Source organism: Lethenteron reissneri, chromosome 67 (assembly GCF_015708825.2).
Source record: "Lethenteron reissneri isolate LAM-NWPU_2019-01 chromosome 67, ASM1570882v1, whole genome shotgun sequence".
NCBI classification, from domain to species: domain Eukaryota; kingdom Metazoa; phylum Chordata; class Hyperoartia; order Petromyzontiformes; family Petromyzontidae; genus Lethenteron; species Lethenteron reissneri.
The window spans coordinates 2,812,084-2,831,238 of record NC_083845.1 but is presented as its reverse complement, the minus strand read 5'-3'; the positions used below and the strand labels follow the sequence as shown (position 1 = coordinate 2,831,238).

General features: G+C 51.1%; 2 protein-coding genes across 3 annotated transcripts in view; one reads left to right on the top strand and one right to left on the bottom strand.

Moving 5' to 3' along the window:
- LOC133360101 (uncharacterized) overlaps positions 1-4,874 on the bottom strand; it is a 59,692-nt gene extending 54,818 nt beyond the window's left edge. The window contains exon 1 of the mRNA XM_061578688.1: positions 4,241-4,874. The gene's annotated coding sequence lies outside the window, so the exon portion shown is untranslated. The remainder of the gene's footprint in view (positions 1-4,240) is intronic.
- A 9,344-nt stretch (positions 4,875-14,218) lies between these two features.
- The window catches only part of LOC133360218 (nicotinamide/nicotinic acid mononucleotide adenylyltransferase 2-like), a 30,227-nt gene continuing 25,290 nt past the window's right edge, over positions 14,219-19,155 (top strand). For both annotated transcript variants that reach the window (XM_061578852.1, XM_061578851.1), the window contains exon 1: positions 14,219-14,502. In XM_061578852.1, the coding sequence (XP_061434836.1) occupies positions 14,418-14,502 (85 nt within the window). In that variant the 5' untranslated portion in view covers positions 14,219-14,417. The remainder of the gene's footprint in view (positions 14,503-19,155) is intronic.

The window sequence follows — 19,155 nt, the reverse complement described above, 5'->3', positions numbered from 1 at the left end:
CGTGGTGAAGTATGGTCAAAGGTCCCGCCACTCCACCCCCGCCGTGACCGTACCCGGTTTGGGGAAATCATCCAGCAGTGGAGTGACGAAAGCGCTGGCTGTTTGTCGGCGTGCGCATGAGCACGGCGTGACCTGGCTGTCGTCGTTAAAATGTTTATTCGACTTTCATTATAATAAAGTCACTAAATTTTTTTTAAGGATTACTATTTTTTTAAGGATAATTTTTTTTAAGGATTACCTTTTTAATGATTACAATTTTTGAAGGATTACCTTTTTAATGATTACAATTTTTTAAGGATTACAATATTTTTAAAGATAACTTTTTTTAAGAATAACAATTTTTAAGGATTATTTTTTTAAGAATTACAATTAGTTTCAAGGATACCTTTTTTAAGGATTTATATTTTTTAGATTTTGTTTGGGGGGAGAGGGAAAGTCCCTTCGAATGTGTTTTTAAACGGAGACTTGTGTGACGCCACTGCTTGCTGAGTGACCTCCCACACGCCACCTCGAATGAGCCAACTGCATTGAGCATACTTCATTCGAGGTGACCATACTTCACCACGCACGGTCAGTACGGAGTTTTCTCTCGAATATTGGGGAAGCCTCCAGGACATAGATGCAGGTCCAAGCAACCCCACTTGCCCTACTGCTCACACACCCCGTCAACCCATACGGCTTGCTCCGTGGCCTTGTGCAGGGAAATTGAGTAATCAGGTCCATACCGCGTACAGCCGTTTCAATACGGGCAAAACGACGTGAACAAATGCGTCTAATTGCGTGTGTTTCTACCCTTGTGATGATGGGACTTTGTCGGCTGAACGTTGAGATCTATAAGGGGCACGGGGGTGATCGATAGGGTCTGAATTGGTCTGTACTAAGGTAGGGGCACTGATAAGGGGTTGTCAGATGTGTCCGATAAGGATAGTGTTCGGGCTAGGGCTCTGGATAGTGCTATGGATAGTGATAGTGATAGCACACCTATCAACCCATACGGGTTACCCCGTATTCTCGTACGGGGGAATTGAGTAATCAGATCCATACCGCGTACAGCCGTTTCAATACGGGCACAATGACGTGAAAAAAATGCGTCTATTTATGTGTGTGTCTCCCTTGTGATGATGGGACTTTGAGACTTGTAAGGGGCAAGGGGGTGACCGATAGGGCCCCGTGATTGGTCTGTAACGAGGTAGGGTCACTGACAAGGGGTTGGCAGCTACGCGATGACACTTGGCACATGTCAGAGTCACCACGCTGGCTTCGGGCTAGTCCTCACCACCGATTATGAGCCGCCCCAAACTCCTCTGGCATCTCGTCTCCGCTGCCGCGCGTTCCTTCGTTCGGCACGACGTTCCAGACGTTGGGCTCCGTCAGTGGCGGGGCGGGGGGGGCGTGGGGGGGGGCAGCACCCCCCTCTAAAGACCCCAATCGTGGTCACGATCGCCCCGCGCGACTCCACATTCTAGGGGCGCAACGGATTGAAAAAGCTAAAAGTTTCCACGCTTTACCCCCCGCCGTGCTCGACCTGCCCAATGAACTCACTGCGGTGAACCCTCTTCTTGGTTCTTTCGGTAAAGTCACGTAGAACCCATTCAGTCTAACAAGTCGTGGGTTTCGCGACCAACATCATCCATAATAGAGGTTTTTTTGGGTCAGATCGCGTAAGTAATATATTAATGTGTCGTTAAAACCCGCCACCACCCGACACGGCCAACTAGTAAGGGTTGTCACGTAAACAGAACGTGAACAATTCGTCTCTAGTACAGCACTAGTGTGTAGTGTAGTGTATAGTGTAGTGTATAGTGTAGTGTATAGTGTAGTGTATAGTATTGTAGTGTATAGTATAGTGTATAGTGTAGTTTATAGTGTAGTGTAGAGTGTAGTGTACAGTAGTGTAGTGTATAGTGCAGTGTATAGTAGTGTAGTGTATAGTAATGTATAGTGTAGTGTATAGTGTAGTGTATAGTGTAGTGTATAGTGTACAGTGTAGTGTATAGTAGTGTAGTGTTTCGTGTATTGTATAGTAGTGTAGTGTATAGTGTAGTGTATAGTGTAGTGTATAGTGTACAGTGTAGTGTATAGCAGTGTAGTGTATAGTGTAGTGTATAGTGTAGTGTACAGTGTAGTGTATAGTAGTGTAGTGTACAGTGTAGTGCATAGTAGTGTAGTGTATAGTGTAGTGTATAGTGTACAGTGTAGTGTATAGTAGTGTATAGTAGTGTAGTGTATAGTGTAGTGTATAGTAGTGTAGTGTACAGTGTAGTGTATAGTAGTATAGTGTATAGTAGTCTAGTGTATAGTGTAGTGTATAGTGTAGTGTATAGTAGTGTAGTGTATAGTAGTGTAGTGTATGGTGTAGTGTATAGTGTAGTGTATAGTAGTGTAGTGTTTAGTAGCGTAGTGTATAGTGTAGTGTATAGTGTAGTGTATAGTAGTGTAGTGTATAGTGTAGTGTATAGTAGTGTAGTGTATAGTGTAGTGTATAGTAGTGTAGTGTATAGTGTATAGTAGTGTAGTGTATAGTAGCGTAGTGTATAGTGTAGTGTATAGTGTAGTGTATAGTAGTGTAGTGTATAGTGTAGTGTATAGTAGTGTAGTGTATAGTAGTGTAGTGTATAATAGTGTAGTGTATAGTAGTGTATAGTGTAGTGTATAGTGTAGTGTATAGTAGTGTATAGTGTAGTGTATAGTGTAGTGTATAGTGTAGTCAGTGTATAATAGTGCATAGTAGTGTAGTGTATAGTAGTGTAGTGTATAGTGTATAATTGTGTATAGTGTAGTGTATAGTAGTGTAGTGTATAGTGTAGTGTATAGTAGTGTAGTGTATAGTGTAGTATACTAGTCCATCACACACAGGTTGTGTGTTGGAGAGCCAAGCCACAACATTTACAATCTGAAGTACGACGTTTCGCCAGTAATTACAACCAGCTTCATCAGGCAACAGCCAGATTTGTGGAGAAGTCCACCTGCCTCGTTCCTTACGTAGAGGCGTCGATGTGGTGGCCACGCTTCTGCGCTCTTGCGCAAGTGGGGGGCCGGGGGGGGGGGGATTAACCCATTCACACTGCGGCTGGGTGGACAGAGACGGGGGGGGGGCTGGGGTGGTTTTGGGGGGGGGGTCAGGAAACTCTCGCCCCCTCCCCGTTGTTTAACGGCCGCGCCGGTGACATGGACTCGAACCGACGGACCTCTGGCTCGCGAGTCTCGTGCGGTGGCCGTGACACCACCACATTCACAAACGCGTTGTTATGTAAGTCACGCAAAATCAGCATCACCATCATCACCATCATCACCATCATCATCACCATCATCATCATCACCACCATCACCATCATCACCATCATCATCATCACCACCATCATCATCACCACCATCATATCATCATCACCATCATCATCACCACCATCACCATTATCATCACCATCATCATCACCACCATTATCACCATCATCACCATCATCATCACCATCATCATCATCACCATCATCACCACCATCACCACCATCATCACCATCATCATCACCATCATCACCATCATCATCTATACACACCTGACGATTTAAAACAATTTGAGCCGCAGCAGCGCATAGACTCGCACACAATACAATGACAAGCTACACAATACAATGACAAGCTACACAATACAATGACAAGCTACACAATACAATGACAAGCTACACAATACAATGACAAGCTACACAATACAATGACAAGCTACACAATGACAAGCTACACAATACAATGACAAGCCACACAATACAATGACAAGCTACACAATACAATGACAAGCTACACAATACAATGACAAGCTACACAATACAATGACAAGCTACACAATACAATGACAAGCTACACAATACAATGACAAGCTACACAATACAATGACAAGCTACACAATACAATGACAAGCTACACAATCACACAATACAAAGGTGAGCCACACACAATACAAAGGTGAGACACACACAATACAAAGGTGAGACACACACAATACAAAGGTAAGACACACACACAATACAAAAATGAGCCACACACAATACAAAGGTGAGATACACACACACAATACAAAGGTAAGGCACACACACAATACAAAGATGAGCCACACACAATACAAAGGTGAGATACACACACACAATACAAAGGTAAGGCACACACACAATACAAAGGTGAGCCACACACACAATACAAAGGTAAGACACAATAACAATACAAAGGTGAGACACACACACAGAACCCTTACCTCGTGCCTCTGTCCGATTCCTGACGGCAAAATCCTTCCCGAGGCTTTGATGTGCGGTGACCTCGTCCTGCTCCTGTCCCACCTCCTCCTCCACCTCCTGGACCTCCTCCTCCACCTTGTCCACCTCCTTCTGCAGCACCACCTCCTCCACCTCCTCTTGTTCTACCACCACCACCTTCACCACCTCCTCCTCACTTCATCCCCTCGGCATTCGTGGGGGTCAACGCCGATCGGCGAGGGGGGCCACTCGATGTGTAAAGGGAGGAGAAGCAGCAAGCCCCAGAACGGATGTCAAGTTGTAGATTCAACTCTCTGGGGGAGGGGGGCAGGGCGGCCGACAATGTGGTGAATTCCTCAGCGCTTTGCCACGATGCAAATCGCCACCGTGAGCGACGATTTGCCGATGTATAATTAACCGGGGGGGAGGGGTAGATTGGAACTGTTGGCCGGGCTCTGTGAACGCGATTGAGTCTTCTTCTTATTCTTGGTGCTCTGGCCACTTTGAAACGTGAACACTGCCCTCTTGGGCCTCCCAGACGACCAATGGGTAGAGAGGGAGGACCTCGGCTGGGGAGGGGGTCACGCAACAAACCGTCGACGCTGGGTGGTTGGTGTTGAACCCGGCCAATGGGACGGGGAGAGCTGGAGAGGTTGGTTTTTGTGTTACCCCCCCACCAACCCCACCTCTCTCTCTCTCTCTACAAAAATTCCAAACACTCACCCAGTGGGGCCTGCTCCCACCCCCACCCACTCACCCCCACCCCTACTACCACCCCCACCCACTCACCCCCACCCATTCACCCCCACCCTCCTACCCCCACCCTCACCCACTCACCCCCACCCCTACCCACCCACCCCTACCCACTCACCCCCACCCCTACTCCCACCCCCACCCACTCACCCCCACCCACTCACCCCCACCCCCACCCTCCTACCCCCACCATCACCCACTCACCCCCACCCCTACTCCCACCCCCCCTATCCCCACTCTGACTCCCACCCCCCCTACCCCCACCCCCCCCTACCCTCACCCCTACTCCCACCCCCACCCACTCCCCCCACCCCTGCTCCCCCCCTACCCCCACCCCTCCTCCCACCCCCCCTACCCCCACCCCTACCCCCACCCCGCCCGCCTTATCCCAGTTTGACATCTCTGTACCGTGTCCCTCTCGCCCCCCGCTTCCCCCGACCCCCAGGGCGCACGCTGGGCACTGAGTTGCTCTCTCTGCCTGCCATGGGCGGAGGTGGCCAGGGGGGAGGGGGGGCACGAGGAGGGGAGGGGGGCAATGCCCCGCCCATAACTTTAATTAACTTACGTGTAACTTGTGTGTAAGTAACATCTTGACTTAAAGCTTTCGTGACTGAAGGAATTCATATTCTTGGGTATTTCGGTAAAGTCGCGTAGATAGATAATTTTTTGTTATTTTCTTTGAACCTATCTACGTGACTTTACCGAAAGACCCAAGCATATGAAGTGTAAGTAGTTTACAATTGAGAAGTCAAACTCCGCCTAGGCAGTGGCTACTGCCGCTCCGTCTCCGTGGCTGTTCACGCGCACGACGACAGCAGCAGCAGTAGCGATGTGTTCACACAGCTGCATATTCACAATCAACAACAACAACCGCCATTGGCAGTGACGTCACCACGAAGCTTGTGCCAGGCTATGTGCACCTTGAGGCCACGTGAAGTGTCGAGCGCCCGCTGGCAGGAGGTCACGGGGCAGACCCAGGTGCCACGGGTCGACTGACCAAGATGACTGAGATGACTGGCTGATGCACCACCTGTGCCCCCTACTGTGCCAACTTGCTGTGCTTTAGCCACCCGGCGCTCCGCTCGTTGTTGTGAGCGTCGCTCCTCCGCCTTCTGTTGTTGTTGGAGGGCGACTGCCTCCAACTGCCCATTAGCCTCCTTCACGAGCCTCCCCTACAGAGGCCGATCTTGACACCGCTGGTACCAGTCACCGGCAAGTCCACTCAGCTCCAAATTCTCCTGTACCACATCACTCCATCTCTTTTCTAGCCCGTGCCGCGCCCGTTTAGCCCCCTCGATCCGGCCGAACAAAATCTGTTTATGCATGCGGTGATTGGACATGCGGGCTCCATGGCCTAGCCAACGCAGCCTTGTCTGCCGGAGGAGCTTACCGATGGGACTTTGTCCAGATTTTCGAAGATTTGTGAGCTCCTCACACAATCCAGCCTGGTTAAATCCAGGATTGATCGTAGGCAGGCCAGCCTAAATGTTTCTAACCGGCGACGATGATCCATTAGGGGGGTCCACGTTTCGCAAGCGTAGAGAAGGAAAAGAATGACTGTGGCAGAGAAGACCCGAAGCTTCGTGCAGAACGACAGACCAGGTAGCTTTCACACAGTGTTACGCAACTGATGAAAGCAGAGATGTAGGTCTTGTTGGAATTCCCTACACCTCTGCTATAGCAGACGGACAGAAAATATGGCATCTGTGCAGGACCGCCCTTTCCTGAAACCGCATTGGGGCTCCGCAAGCCTCTCCTCAGCGTGCCTAGCAAGGCGATGCTGAATAATCCTTGCCAGGACCTTTCCCAAACATTGAGGAGTGAGATGCCCCTGTAGTTGTTACATTCTGTGCGGTCCCCCTTCTTAAAGAGGGGGACCACCAGGGCATCCTTTCAATCCTGCGGAACCCGTCCAGTGGTCCGGACTGTTGTTATGATGTCATGTAGGGCAGTCTGTGCACAAACGCCACCCTCCCTGAGCATTTCGCTTGGGAAATTATCTCTGCCCGGTGCCTTTCCTTGTCTCAGACTCTGGATCACCTTCAGTACTTCATCAACGGATGGCACCTCAGCCAGCCACTCAAAGGGGGTGAGACTTCCTCCTCACACACACAAATACACACAACTGCATAATCACGCACAAATACGCACAGCTGAATATTTACACGCACACACTTGCGTGTGAGTGTAGGCATTCGCACCCATGTACACACAAGCCCACACAGCTGCACATTCACACACAACACAGCGACAAAGACCCCCCCTGTTCAGGATTATAGACCTTGGGGCAAATGCAAAAAAAAACTACCCCCATCCCCTACCTCCCACCCCTACACAGACAAAGATCCCCGTATATCCGACATTGACTGTTGGGGCAAGTGCTGTTAGCGAGCACCTATGAAGGCCGCCACGGCATAATAAGGGGTGGTGTGGCCTGCAACCACGCCCGGCCGCCCAGTGCTTCTGTTTTGCACGCCGCTCTCTCAACAAAGTGTCGGTTGAGTCACCACGGCGCCTGTGCCAGGCTAGGTTCAGCCCGAGGCCACGTGAGGTGTCGGCAGGAGGTCACAGGGCAGACAGAGCACGTGGCATGGGTTGACTGACTGAGATGACCGGCAGATGCACCACCAGCCGTGCCCCCCTACTGTGCCAACTCGCTGTGTTTTATCCGCCCGGCCTTCCGCTCGTTGTTGTGAGCGTCGTCCGTGCTGGAGGACGACTGCCTCCAACTTGCCCAGCAGCTTCCTTCACCAGCTTCGGGCTCTCTCACGAGACAAAGATCCCCCGTGTAGCCTTTCCAGATCGTTGGGGCAAGTGCTGTTAGCGAGCACTTTTAAAAGTCCGGCACGGCACACGAGGGGGTGGGTTGGGTGGCCGGCACCACGCCGGGACCGCCTTTGTCTCCCCAGTGGCGATGTTTACTACACACCGCACTGGGTACTCATTAGAGGCTGAGTCGACCTAGGGGAGGCCCAGGACCGGTTCTGATAATCCTCGTCGGTGTTGCCCGTGAGTGGGAATGGAACTCCTCGGGAGGCCCTGGGGTCGTCCATAAATGACGTCACGCACCTAAGGGGGGGGGGGGGGTCAGACATTTGTGATGATGTGTGACGAGGGGGGGGGGGTGAGAAATGTGACGTCACGTAAAAATGCGCAACTTTAATTAAATAAATATAGACACCATGTTCTACTTAATTAAATAGACGTTTTAATAAATGTTTTCTCCTACAACATCAGAGTGCAGCGCCACATTAAATACGCACTACAATGACAATAGTTTAAAGCGATATGAAGCATGTTTTATTTTTTCTGGGAGGGTGGGGGGGGCAGAGCTTTGTAACGTCATATTCGAGGGGGGGGGGGGGTCGGGCTTTTTGTGACGCCGTGTGACGAAGGGGGGGGGATCAAAAATCGTCCAAAATCGCGTGACGTCATTTATGGACGGCCCCTAACCGCTTCACCACCGCTCCCCCGTCCGCTCGCCTTCTGCTCCCCACTCACGCACAGAGGCACATTCACACAGGGAGACCCCCCCCACCCCCCACACAATGCCTACATCGACTTTATTGGGGGGGGGGGGGGGGAATTTGAGTGCAAAGACAAAGATCGCCCGTCTAGCCTGAACAGACTATTGGGGCAAGTGCTGTTAGCGAGCACCTATGAAGGCCGGCACGGCACACGAGGGGGTGGGTGGCCAACACCACGCCCGGCCGCCATTGCCTCCCCAGTGACGATGCTCACACATCACACGAGCTACTCATTTGAAGCTGAGTCGACCTAGGGGAGGCCCAGAAAATCGTCACTAGGTGTTGGCCGTGAGCGGGAATCGAACCCGGGTCGCCAGCTTCGTAGCGCACACGCACAGACACACACACAGACACACACACACAGACACCCACAGACGCACAGACACACACACGCACAGACACACACACAACAAAGAACAAAGATCCCCCGTATAGCCTTAATAGACTGTAGGGGCAAGTGCTGTTAGCGAGCACCTATGAAGGCCGGAACGGTACACGAGGGGGTGGGTGGCCAGCACCACGCCCGACCGCCTTTGTCTCCCCAGTGGCGATGTTTACACACCGCACCGGGTACTCATTTAAGGCTGAGTCGACCTAGGGGAGGCCCAGGACCGGTTCAGATAATCGTCACTGGTGTTGGCCGTGAGCGGGAATCGAACCCGTGTCGCCAGGTTCGTAGCGCACACGCACAGACACACACACAGACACACACACGCACAGACACACACACACGCAGACACACACAGACACACACACAGACACACATATACGCACAGACACACACACGCACAGACACACACGCACAGACACACACACGCGCAGACACACACAGACACACACACACAGACACACACACAGACACACATATACGCACAGACACATACACGCACAGAGACACACCCACAGACACACACGCACACACACACAGACACACACACGCACAGACACACACAGACACACAGACACGCACACACACACAGACACACACAGACACACAGACACGCACACACCCACAGACACACACGCACACACACACACAGACACACACACGCACAGACACACACAGACACACACACACGCACAGACACACACACAGACACACACATACACACACGCACAGACACACACACAGACACACACACAGACACACACACACAGACACACACACAGACACACACACACACACAGACACACACACACAGACACACACAGACACACAGACACGCTGTGGTTCACGCCGTGCCACCACAGCGACCAGCTCATCCTCCCCCATGGTGGCCAAGGGCTCGCTGGCCCTTCCCCCACCCCACCATCGATCCCCCCGTGACTTTCATGTTCACTCAAAGCAAAGGGGACAAGCGTTTCTTTACGGCTGAGTCAGCGCAAGCCTCTGGCAAATCACGTGACTTCTGTGCGTGCCCCCCCCCTCCCCAACTCTGAATGCCTCTCGTGAACGTGTCGATTTAGAACTGCGTTTGTGTGAGTTTCGTTGGTTGTCCATCACCAACGCACCTCCGATTAGCACGGCCGAGTACGTAGGTCGCACGCACATCACACACATCAGTGGCGTGCGGTGAGGTCAATGGCTGGGGAGGCACTGGCTCGTGTCAGAGCCAGAGTCACACACTGAGGGGGGCGTGTTAGACACGCTATGTCGTAGTAGCTACTACTACATATGTAGTAGTAGTAGCTACTACATATGTAGTACATATGTATATGTAGCAGAGGTGGGACAAAGTCATTGTTATGCAAGTCCAAGTCGAGTCTGAAGTCATCAAATTCATGACTCGAGTCTGACTCGAGTCCAAGTCACATGACTCGAGTCCACACCTCTGATATGTAGTAGTAGCTACTACTATATATGTACATATGTAGTAGTAGCTACTACTACATACTACATATGTAGTAGCTACTACTACATACTACATATGTAGTAGCTACTACATATGTAGTAGCTACTACTACATAAGTAGTAGTAGTAGCTACTACATATGTAGTAGTAGCTACTACTACATATGTAGTAGCTACTACTACATATGTAGTAGTAGCTACTACTACATATGTAGTAGTAGCTACTACATATGGGCGCAGCCCTGCAAGTGGCCCGCTCACGCCCACTGGTGGTGGAAGGTCCTCCAGGACTCGAGGGAGCTCCCGAGCAGAGCAGTGGCTCTGCGAACCCTCACTGCAGACTCGCACCCCCGTGCTGCTCAATCGTAAAACAACAACAACACGTGCAACGTCCATACATACATCGGGTTGGATGAAACAAAGTTGGCACTTGACGTGCCCAGTGCTTAATCTGCGTTTTCGATTATTTACCTTCGAAACAAAAATCTTGCCGCGTCTCGCCACTCCCCCCCCCCCAGGGGGGTGCAGCGTGCACCCCCAGGTCAAGAAGAATAAGAAGATGCAGTGCCCGAGAGGCTACTTCGGCCTACTCTTCCACGCTTGCCAAGTGCGGGGATTTACCCCCCACACACTTCGCCCCACCGCAGGCGAGCTGCCGACGAGACGATCGGCGGCTGTGCCCCCCCCCCCACACACGCTGCTGCTGAGTGCAGCAATGTGCCCCCCCCCACACACACTGCTGCTGCTGAGTGCAGCGAGTGCAGCGATGTGCCCCCCCCACACACACTGCTGCTGCTGAGTGCAGCGATGTGCCCCCCCCCCCACACACGCTGCTGCTGAGTGCAGCAATGTGCCCCCCCCCACACACACTGCTGCTGCTGAGTGCAGCGATGTGCCCCCCCCCACACACACTGCTGCTGCTGAGTGCAGCGATGTGCCCCCCCCCCCACACACACTGCTGCTGCTGAGTGCAGCGATGTGCCCCCCCCCCCACACACGCTGCTGCTGCTGAGTGCAGCAATGTGCCCCCCCCCACACACACTGCTGCTGCTGAGTGCAGCGATGTGCCCCCCCCCACACACACTGCTGCTGCTGAGTGCAGCGATGTGCCCCCCCCCACACACACTGCTGCTGCTGAGTGCAGTGATGTGCCCCCCCCCACACACGAGCTGCTGCTGCTGAGTGCAGCGATGTGCCCCCCCCCCACACGAGCTGCTGCTGCTGAGTGCAGCGATGTGCCCCCCCCCCACACGCTGCTGCTGCTGAGTGCAGCGATGTGCCCCCCCCCCCCCCACGAGCTGCTGCTGCTGAGTGCAGCGATGTGCCCCCCCCCCACACGAGCTGCTGCTGCTGGTGCAGCGATGTGCCCCCCCCCCCCCCACACACTGCTGCTGCTGAGTGCAGCGATGTGCCCCCCCCCCCCCCCACACGAGCTGCTGCTGCTGGTGCAGCGATGTGCCCCCCCCCACACACTGCTGCTGCTGAGTGCAGCGATGTGCCCCCCCCCCCCACACGAGCTGCTGCTGCTGGTGCAGCGATGTGCCCCCCCCCACACACTGCTGCTGCTGAGTGCAGCGATGTGCCCCCCCCCCCCACACGAGCTGCTGCTGCTGGTGCAGCGATGTGCCCCCCCCCCCACACACTGCTGCTGCTGAGTGCAGCGATGTGCCCCCCCCCCACACACTGCTGCTGCTGGTGCAGCGATGTGCCCCCCCCCCCCACACACTGCTGCTGCTGGTGCAGCGATGTGCCCCCCCCCCACACACTGCTGCTGCTGCTGAGTGCAGCGATGTGCCCCCCCCCCCACACACTGCTGCTGCTGAGTGCAGCGATGTGCCCCCCCCCCCACACACTGCTGCTGCTGAGTGCAGCGATGTGCCCCCCCCCCACACACTGCTGCTGCTGCTGAGTGCAGCGATGTGCCCCCCCCCACACACTGCTGCTGCTGAGTGCAGCAATGTGCCCCCCCCCACACACTGCTGCTGCTGAGTGCAGCGATGTGCCCCCCCCACTCACTGCTGCTGCTGGGTGCAGCAATGTGCCCCCCCCCCACACACTGCTGCTGCTGCTGAGTGCAGCGATGTGCCCCCCCCCCCCACTCACTGCTGCTGCTGCTGAGTGCAGCAATGTGCCCCCCCCACTCACTGCTGCTGCTGAGTGCAGTAATGTGCCCCCCCCCACTCACTGCTGCTGCTGAGTGCAGTAATGTGTCCCCCCCACTCACTGCTGCTGCTGAGTGCAGTAATGTGCCCCCCCCCCCCACTCACTGCTGCTGCTGAGTGCAGTAATGTGCCCCCCCCACTCACTGCTGCTGCTGAGTGCAGTAATGTGCCCCCCCCCCACTCACTGCTGCTGCTGAGTGCAGCGATGTGCCCCCCCCCCACTCACTGCTGCTGCTGCTGAGTGCAGCAATGTGCCCCCCCCCACTCACTGCTGCTGCTGAGTGCAGTAATGTGCCCCCCCCCACTCACTGCTGCTGCTGAGTGCAGCAATGTGCCCCCCCCCACACACTGCTGCTGCTGAGTGCAGCAATGTGCCCCCCCCACACACTGCTGCTGCTGAGTGCAGCAATGTGCCCCCCCCACACACTGCTGCTGCTGAGTGCAGCGATGTGCCCCCCAGCGATGTGCCAGGGGGTGGGAATCGCCGGCGACGTCTGTGGATTTCAAGTCCGGCGTGCGAACCACCCGATTCAAGAGCCGAATGGCTCACAGGGCTATACCTAATCAATGAACTGAAATGAACTGGACTGAACCACGCACTCGGGCTGAACGAATAATCGATTTGAAATGGAAATCGCAATTTGAAGCAATGCGATTAGCCAATCGCAAAAGGCTGCGATTTTAAAAGTCATTTTACTAATTGTAATTGTTTTATTTTGTATAATTATAACTTTATTGTTTAAATTAACGATTGTTCGATGTTTGATTGTTCTATTTCAAATAAACATTTTAATAAATACATTTTCGAAGCAATTCATATCTTGTAAGTTCTCATCATTGCATTATTTTGATGGTAGTCTCCATCACATGTTTTACATCTATTACACATTATTGGTTCTTTCGGTAAAGTCACGTAGAAGGGAAATAATAAAATAAAATAAATATTTATTCTTATTTTCCCTCTACTTGACTTTAACGAAAGAACCAAGAATATGAATCCCTGTAGTCACGAATACTGTAAATCGAAATCCATTCCACAATGAATATTGAGCTGAAGCTTGGCTTACATTTTTTTTATCGCAAATCAAATCGCGATCTCAGAAAAATCGCAATTAGACATTCTCCCAAAATCGTTCATCCCCATCACGCACACTGCTGCCGGCATCCCCGACCACGAGGTGAATCCCTCCGATCTGGCATCACTAGCGACTCTCATCCCTGGCTCACCGCAATCTCATCCGAGGTGACGTAATGGGTCCACCCCTCCCCCCTCCCTCTCGCTCCATCCTCAAGGCACTGCACCCCCTCCCCCTCCCTTCTCTGCTCTCTCCCCACGTCTCTGTCCGCTCTCATCTCCCTCATCACCCAGTGGGCATCACCCTGCCTCTCCCCCCTCCCCTCTGTCCCATTTCCTACACCCCCCTCTCTCTCATCTCTACATCCCCCACGACCCCTCCCTGTGTGCCTCTCTCTCTCCTTTCCTCTCTCCCCTTCTCTCCCCTCGTGCTCGGATTGGCCCGTGCCACATCGGTTCACCGCCCAGACGTCACACCCAGCTGACGAGAGGACCCCACAGCGCCGCTGCCGATATTGCTGCAGCTGCTGCTGTTGACAGTGCTGATGTTGCTGCTGTTGCTGCTCTAGGCAGTCAGTGCTGGTATTGCTGCTGCTGCTGACAGTGCTGATATTGCTGCTGCTCTAGGCAGTGCTGGTATTGCTGCTGCTGCTGCTCTAGGCAGTGCTGATATTGCTGCTGCTCTAGGCAGAGCTGGTATTGCTGCTGGTGCTGTTTGCAGTGCTGGTATTGCTGCTGTAGGCAGTGCTGCTGGTGCTGTTTGCAGTGCTGGTATTTGCTGCTGGTGGTGGTGGCTCTGCTGGGTGCAGAGATGGGCGAACGGATGGCTCCACACATCATCCTGCTGACCTACGGAGACTTTAACCCAATCACCAAAGGACACCTGGGCATGTTCGGTGAGATCGCCTGCACAGGGCGTGTGATGATGACACTGCAAACGTGCAAACACCCGCGACGCACATTGGAACATACATAGTGGAATATCCATGTGGTCATACTCTTTGGTTCGTTCGCTTGTGTTGCGCCCGAAACGTCGTGATTTATTTTATTTTTCTACCTACGTGACTTTACCGAAAGAACCAAAGAGTATGGATCCCTGCAGTCACGAAAGCTTCAAATCAAGATCCACGTGGATGTTGCTATACAGGGCGCTTCAAAAAAATGTTAACACTTACACGGGACTCTCGTTTTTAATGGAAAAATAACGGCTAATACTACACTGTAACATGATAACAAATGTAGCGTTAATAGCTTCAACAAGTCAACGAGTCTCACCACTTGTTCGCCATCGTTGTCAACGCGTGCCTGCAATCTTTTCCAGCAGATTTCTCGTGGTGTTGTTGCGAATTCTCCGAAGTGTTCACATGTTTTTGAAGCACCACCTTGTAATAGATTGTTGTACGTGCAAGGGCGAGCACCCCCCATATAAGCCTCTTTTTCTGTAGGTTGTCGGCGCAAGTGATTGTTAGCGAGCACCTGTGAAATGGTGAATATCTGAAAAAACCTGTACGCGGCCTCCCCCTAGCTCAGCTCAGCCCGAAACGAGTTCCTGGTGCAATATAAATGTCAACACTGGGCATTTAAAGGCGGCCGGGCGTGGTTGCTGTGCCGTGTCCGTGTTTATCGGTGGTCATAACAACAACAAGCGCAGTTCGCCAGTAAGTGGCGGTGACGTCACCAGGGCGTCTGTGCCAGGCTAGGTGCACCCTCGGCGTGCCGAAGGCTCGCTGCTTTTACAGGAGGTCGTGTGACAGACCGGTGCCATGGGTTTGAGTGAGAAGACCGTTACAGACACGTACTTCTACATATGTGTCAGGCACATCATGGGATTAATACAAGGCCGTAATTATAATTTATATTCAAATATGCTCAAAATGTCCCAACCTCAATATATTGCTATAAAATATAATTGCTATGCTATGTAAATGAAAACAACAATTTGCTAAACCTCGGCCACAATATCTGGACTTGTCTTCATATAAATGAATGCATAGATTTCTGTTTATATGATTGTGGTTATGGTTGTTCCTTATAAATCCCTAATCTCTGCCATTACATACAATGAAACAAGAAATGGTAAAAAAGTTAAAACAGAGCAATGTATAATACAATACACTATTAGACATTGTTGTAAAAATAAATAAAAAGTCCATCCCATGTGTGGGTGAATTTTTTCATATTTTAGGCAGGAAATTAGTTTTCAACTATAGATATTTTTCTGGGTTGGGTACCCCCAGACACCCTGGAAGAGTTGGTCCCCCCCAATGTTGACTCTAAGGCTAAGGCCTTGGGTTAATACAAGCAAGCACATATTCCCGGGAAAGCCTTCAACACACTGCTGGGGCAAGTGCTACTGTTGGCCACCCACCCCACATCCTACCCAGTGACGATGTTTACACAACGCACCAGGTACTCATTTTAGGCTGAGTCGACCTAGGGGATACCCAGTAGCAGGTCGAACATTCGCCACCGTTATTGGGTTTGTAGCGCGGTGCAGGGCTAACCACTGCACCACCGCTCTCCACACTGCGTTACATATGAACACAAAACGCATGCACGCGTAAACACATGCACACATCGATACACACGTACACGCAACGCATCTATACACGAAATCGCGTACAGATGACGTGCATAATCGAGATACATTCGAAATACATAATTATATATGCATTTTTTTAATTTAAAGTTTTCGTGACTGCAGGGATTCATATTCTTGGTTCTTTCGGTAAAGTCACGTAAAAGGGAAATAATAAATAATAAAACATAATAAAATACAATTCTAACGACGTTTCGGCCACAACACAAGCAGCCGTCCTCAGGTGAAGGAACAGAGCTGTCGGAAAGACATTGGGACGCTGTCTTTCCGACAGCTCTAGTTTCTTCACTGAGGACGGCTGCTTGTGTTGCAATAGAAACGTCGTGAGAATTTTATTGTTTTATTTTTATAATTGTATTATTTCCCTTCTACGTGACTTTACCGAAAAAACCAATAATACATATGAATTGCATGATTCTGTGCACGGACATTGTCGCGATAAATATGACCCATAACAGAGTTTATTTTGAGGTCACATCGCGTGCATGTAAATGTGTCGCTAATCCCGCCACCACCCGACACAGCCAATCAGCCAGGGTGTTCACGTGCTGTACTAGCAACGAATTGTCTCGTTGTCTTCACGTGACAAACTTTACCAATTGCCTGTGCCGGGTGGTGGCGGGTTTCACGACCACGACGTTTCTATTTACGCGATCTACCCCAACAACCCCGATTAGGGATGATGACATCACTAAGCACACACACATCAAAGCATGCACACTCCCTAGACATGACTTCACAATCACTCTAACACTACAGACATGAAGATGCCCGTGCTACGCCGCTGTTCATGAGAATATAACAAACATTAATTTGTTATTCACAGCATATGCTAAAACATAGATAGATTTGGGGAAATATTCATTCAGCAGTGGATTGACCATGGCTGCTGATGATAATGATGATTATATTTAAATTTTGCACAGCTGTCCACACCGTACATCAGTGAAATACTGAATACTGAATATTTAATATATTGTAAACTAGCTCTACTACCCGGCTTCGCCCGGGACTGGGATTCACCACGCCCGGCCGCCTTTGTCTCCCCAGTGGCGATGTTCACACAACCACACCAGTTAATTGTTTGAGACTGAATCGACCTAGGGGAGGCCCAGGACCGGTTCAAATAATCGTCACCGGTGTTGGCCGTGAGCGGGAATCGAACTGGGGTTGCCGGGTTCGTAGCGCAGCGTAGCGCTAACCGCTACACTACAATGCGTGACGCTTCCACATGCGCGGGTCACGTGACAGATGTTACGTCACAGCTCACTTGCCGTGCAAAAAATTAAATGCATTATTGAGCTCCCCCCCCCAAAAAAAGTGTATTTTTATAATTTTTGCATGGTGTACAGTCTGGAAAGTACCCACATGGCAAATTTCAAGTTTGTTGCATGTCGGGAAGTACGCTAAACATTTTGAACATACACATAATCACAAATTTCCCTTTTATTTCAATAGATATATAATATTTGCCATAATACACAACCGAATTAACTTAAGGGGAGAAAAATGTATGCATTTGGACATACAGTACAGGCTACATCTAAACTCACCGAGAAATACAGGATTGTAAAATATGTATCAGCTGTTCTGTTTCATTTGGGCATATCCCATGAATAATATAGTTACGATGCATATACATGTGTTAGGTAAATGAATGTACCAAGCGCACACATTGTAATGATATATTAAGGCACCTTGTGTTTTAGACACACCCTCTATATACGTACATAATGTGGCATAATGCATTGGATTTACACATAAATCGATAATGCAGCACGGTCAATATTAACATTTCACTGTTATTATGCCTCATGACGCCTAACCATAGTATAATTACATTTCTATTAAAGTCCTGCATATTAATTATTTGACTCTGCGTACAGTATAGTGTTAACTTTTGTGTATGCGTGTCAAGATCGCGCGCTTCGGGAGACAAAGGCGGCCGGGCCCAGCCCTGAACCGACGCTCGCGAGCAGCGTTTGCTCAGGCTGTGCCGAGGGAGGGGAGGGAGCTGTACCTTCATCTTCGCTTGCTTTGCCAACTACTGCCCAGCGATTCAGAATTATCTTCGAAAACACCGATTCTCGTCAAAGCCGTTACAATGCAATTATTGCGTCTCGCATACAAAAACAAACACGCTTCTGATCTTACGTAAAATTCCAAGATCGTAACGGATTACAATCTTTGCAATCTCAAAACTCACGTTTTGCTCCCACTCATCAACTCCCCAATCCATTCATTCGTTGAACCCATTCGTCATCATTCACCCCATAGATTGTTAATCCCGCGTACGATTTACAAATGGGCCTCATCCGAAGCGCCTTGTCTGAGGCTCTTTGTAAATCTTTTAAAATAAGATGAGAACACCCAGACTGATGGATGGTGGCTGTTGGGGGGCACTAAACACGAACGCCGGAGGGCAATGAGACCCTGGGATCTACAGCAAGCTCAGCAGAAACGCCACGGCACGCTCCGCCCGCTCGTCTGTCTACAGGGCACAGTTGCCCTACGTACGGTGCGAAAGAAGTTCCATACATAGTGGGGACGATGGGAGTAGTCGCCCCCCACCCACCCAGCCACCACCACCTTGGCCCCCCCCACGCACCCCACACCCTGCACGCCCAACTCTGGCACTGGTGCCAGATTAGGGGCCGTCCATAAATGACGTCACGCACCAAGGGAGGGGGTGTCAGATTTTTTGTGACGATGTGTGACGAGGGGGGGGGGGGGATAAATGTGACGTCACATCAAAATGCGCAACTTTAAATAAATAAACACTCCTACAACATCAGAGTGCAGCGCCACATTAAATACGCACTACAATGACAATATTTTAAAGCGATTTGAAGCATGTTTGATGTTTAAAATGGAAATATGGTTTGGGGGGGGGCAGAGCTTTGTGACGTCATATTTGGGGGGGGGGGGTCTGACTTTTTGTGACGCCGTG